The sequence below is a fragment of the Vollenhovia emeryi genome, unplaced genomic scaffold (assembly GCF_000949405.1).
Source record: "Vollenhovia emeryi isolate VEMERY1.0 unplaced genomic scaffold, V.emery_V1.0 DF943497.1, whole genome shotgun sequence".
NCBI classification, from domain to species: domain Eukaryota; kingdom Metazoa; phylum Arthropoda; class Insecta; order Hymenoptera; family Formicidae; genus Vollenhovia; species Vollenhovia emeryi.
This window is the reverse complement of record NW_011962869.1, coordinates 1-3,007: the sequence shown is the minus strand read 5'-3', so window position 1 is coordinate 3,007 and position 3,007 is coordinate 1. Positions and strand designations below refer to the sequence as shown.

Below are 3,007 nucleotides of genomic sequence, written 5' to 3'. Positions count from 1 at the left end.
CATGGCCAATCGGGACCGTGGTCAATTGCAACGTGGCCAATCGGGACCGTGGTCAATTGCAACGTGGCCAATCGGGACCGTGGTCAATTGCAACGTGGCCAAACGGGACCGTGGTCAATTGCAACGTGGTCAATCGGGACCGTGGTCAATTGCAACGTGACCAAACGGGACCGTGGTCAATTGCAACGTGGTCAATCGGGACCGTGGTCAATTGCAACGTGGCCAATCGGGACCGTGGTCAATTGCAACGTGGTCAATCGGGACCGTGGTCAAGTAAAAAGTCAAGTGAAAAGTCAAGTGAAAATGCTGGTCTGGTCGACGACGACGACGACGACGACCGGGACGAGGACGACAAAGATGTTTCTTAATCCAAAATTTCAAAAAACTGACTTTGCATTGCAATACCTCCACTCCTGGGGCACGTAGGAGAAAAGTAAAAACACTTTTATTATGCAAATCGTACCCAAGCTATCGATTAAGCGCAGTCTCAATTTCATCGGATCAGCCGTTGTTGAGATCCGAAAATCTGAGGGCCCGTCAACTCGTGTACTCGCGTAAACTTACACGGTCGGTCTCGCACGCGTGTACTACCCATACAGCACATGTAGATGCTGAGAATGTTCGAAGAATATCGCAACAGTAGATTGCGTATATTCTCACAACATACGAGATACGTACTACGATTTATTTAGAACATACTGAGAAAATTCCTATTTCCGGGGTTTTTCAGTTCGTAGTATATACTGAGAATATTTTGCAGTACATGCGTAGAATATCCGTAGCATCACTATAGAACCAAGAATAGAACGTGCACAGAATGTACTTCTTTTTACGGTAGGTAGGGTAAATAATTAGTATGTATGTATGTGAATTTATTCCTGCTAGACAAATACATTGGCGCTTTTTTAAGGGAGCGTTCCCGAACCCTTTACATAAACCGTTCCCCCTACCGCGACCTGGCCATGAGCGACCTTTACATACTTTTTATCCCACCCTCCCTTCGTCCCACCCTCTATTTATACCCCTCCCTCTTTCGTTTCTCCTTCCTTCTTCCTCTCTGACCTCCTTCTGTCATCCTTCTTCTCTCCATCCTTCCTGTTTTCCCCTTTCCTTTCTTTTTCCACCTGCCATCTTCTCTTGCTTTCCTTCCTTTTTGCTCCATCTTTCTCTCTTGCCTCCTCTTTTCTTCACCTCCAGCTCCTTTCTCCTCCCTGTAACCAAATTCCAAATTAATACACTATACTCTCTCCCTTTCTCCTGTTTCCGCTTTTCTCATCTCTCCTTTACTCGTCTTCCAATTCCTGTCGCCTCCTCTCTCCTTCTCACTCTCCGTTGCTCCTTTCCTCTTTTCCTCCTTCGTCTTTTCTTTCTCCTATTCTCTCGTTCTCCTCTCTCTCTTCTTCTGCTTCCTCACCTCTTCCTCTCCTGCTTCTCATCTTTCTCTCTCTCTCTCTTCCTTTTCTTCCGCTCTCTCCGCTCCTCCGTCTCCTCCTTGTCCGTTCCCCCTGCTTCCTCCGCTTCTCACCTCTCATTCTACTCACTTTCCTCTTCCCCTTTCCGCCTCCTGCACTCCTGAACACCTTCCTCTTCCACCTCCCCTTCCTCCTGGTCGCCCTCTTGGTTGTTCGATCTGTCCCAGCCCGTCTCTTCTGTCTCTCTTCCTCTTCTCCTTCGGTATCGCTCCTTGATTTTCCTACCTCCTTCTCCGGTCCTCTCCCTTCCCCCTCTCTCTCTTTCCATTCCTGTCGCCTCCTCTCTCCTTCTCACTCTCCGCTGCGCATTTCCTCCTTTCCTCCTTCGCCTTTTCTTTCTCCTATTCTCTCGCTCTCCTCTCTCTCTCTTCTTCTCCTTCCTCTCCTCTTCCTCTCCTGCTTCTTATCCTTCTCTCTCTCTCTCTTCCTTTTCTTCCGCTCTCTCTGCTCCTCCGTCTCCTCCTTGTCCGTTCCCCCTGCACTCCTCTCTCTCTCCCGGTCATTGTCTCCGCTTCCTCTTCCTCCCTCTCTCCCTTTCTCCTGTTTCCGCTTCTCTCCTCTCTCCTTTACTCGTCTTTCCAGTCCTGTCGCCTCCTCTCTCCTACCCTCTCTCTCCTTCCAGCTCTCCCTTCCTCCTTTCTTACCTCCTCTCTCCGTCTCTCTCCCTCTCCCTTGCTCTTCTCCTCTCCTACTTTCTCCTCCACTCCTCCATCTCCTCCTTGACCGTTCTCCCTGCTTCCTCCGCTTCTCGCCTCTCGTTCTACTCACTTTCCTCTTCCTCTTTCGTTGTCCGTCTTCCTCTCCGTCCCCCTTTATCTCCTCTCCTCCACCTCTTACCTCCCTCCTCTCTCCTCCTCCTTTTCACTCCTGTCGCCTCCTTCCTCCGCCTTACTCTCTCCTCTGCATCTTTCCTTCTCCCCTCTTTCTTCTCCTCCATCGCTCTCCCCCGCCGATCCTCTTCGCTGCCGTCCGATTTCATCTGCCAGCTCCCTTCCTGCACTCTCGCCGGTCGACTTTCCGCTCGACTATCGATCACTTCCATCCGCTCCGTTCCCTACCAATCGCCTTCTCTCCCGTCCATCGATCTCTCGCATTCGGCCTCATCACTCCCCACCTCCACTTCTATCGATCTCTCGAACCTCCCGTCCAATCCTCTTCCTTCTCCGTATCGATTCTCGATCACCTCTGTTCTCCCCCACCACTTCCGTCCTCTCCGTTCCTGATTGCCGACTCATGCCAGCACCTCTCACTTTCCACTTCAGTTTCTCTCCTATCCTTCACTTTTTCTTCTCTCCTCCATTAATTCCACTGTCACTTCTCCGTCTCCTCTTTCCATCACCTCCTCCATCTCCCGATCACTCCTCTCCAGCCTTTCCTTTCCCTACCTTTTCCACTCCGTCTTCTCACTGTATGTCTTTCCTCCTCGCCATCTTTACCCCTTCCCGGGTAAATAATTAGTACTTATTTATAAATTATAAAAATATATTTGTACGGTACATTTTTTATTTTCACATTTGTTTTAACGGTTAGTTTAT

At 49.7% G+C, this 3,007-nt stretch overlaps 1 protein-coding gene across 1 annotated transcript; it reads right to left on the bottom strand.

Annotated features, from left to right (window-relative positions):
• Positions 1–857: 857 nt before the first annotated feature.
• On the bottom strand, positions 858–2,514 carry LOC105565583 (DEAD-box ATP-dependent RNA helicase 42-like). Its single transcript, XM_012018887.1, is given in 5 exon segments — positions 858–1,185; positions 1,244–1,491; positions 1,810–1,857; positions 2,042–2,232; positions 2,310–2,514. Coding segments are annotated over 5 exon segments (861 nt in total). The 3' UTR covers positions 858–1,016.
• Positions 2,515–3,007: the final 493 nt, after the last annotated feature.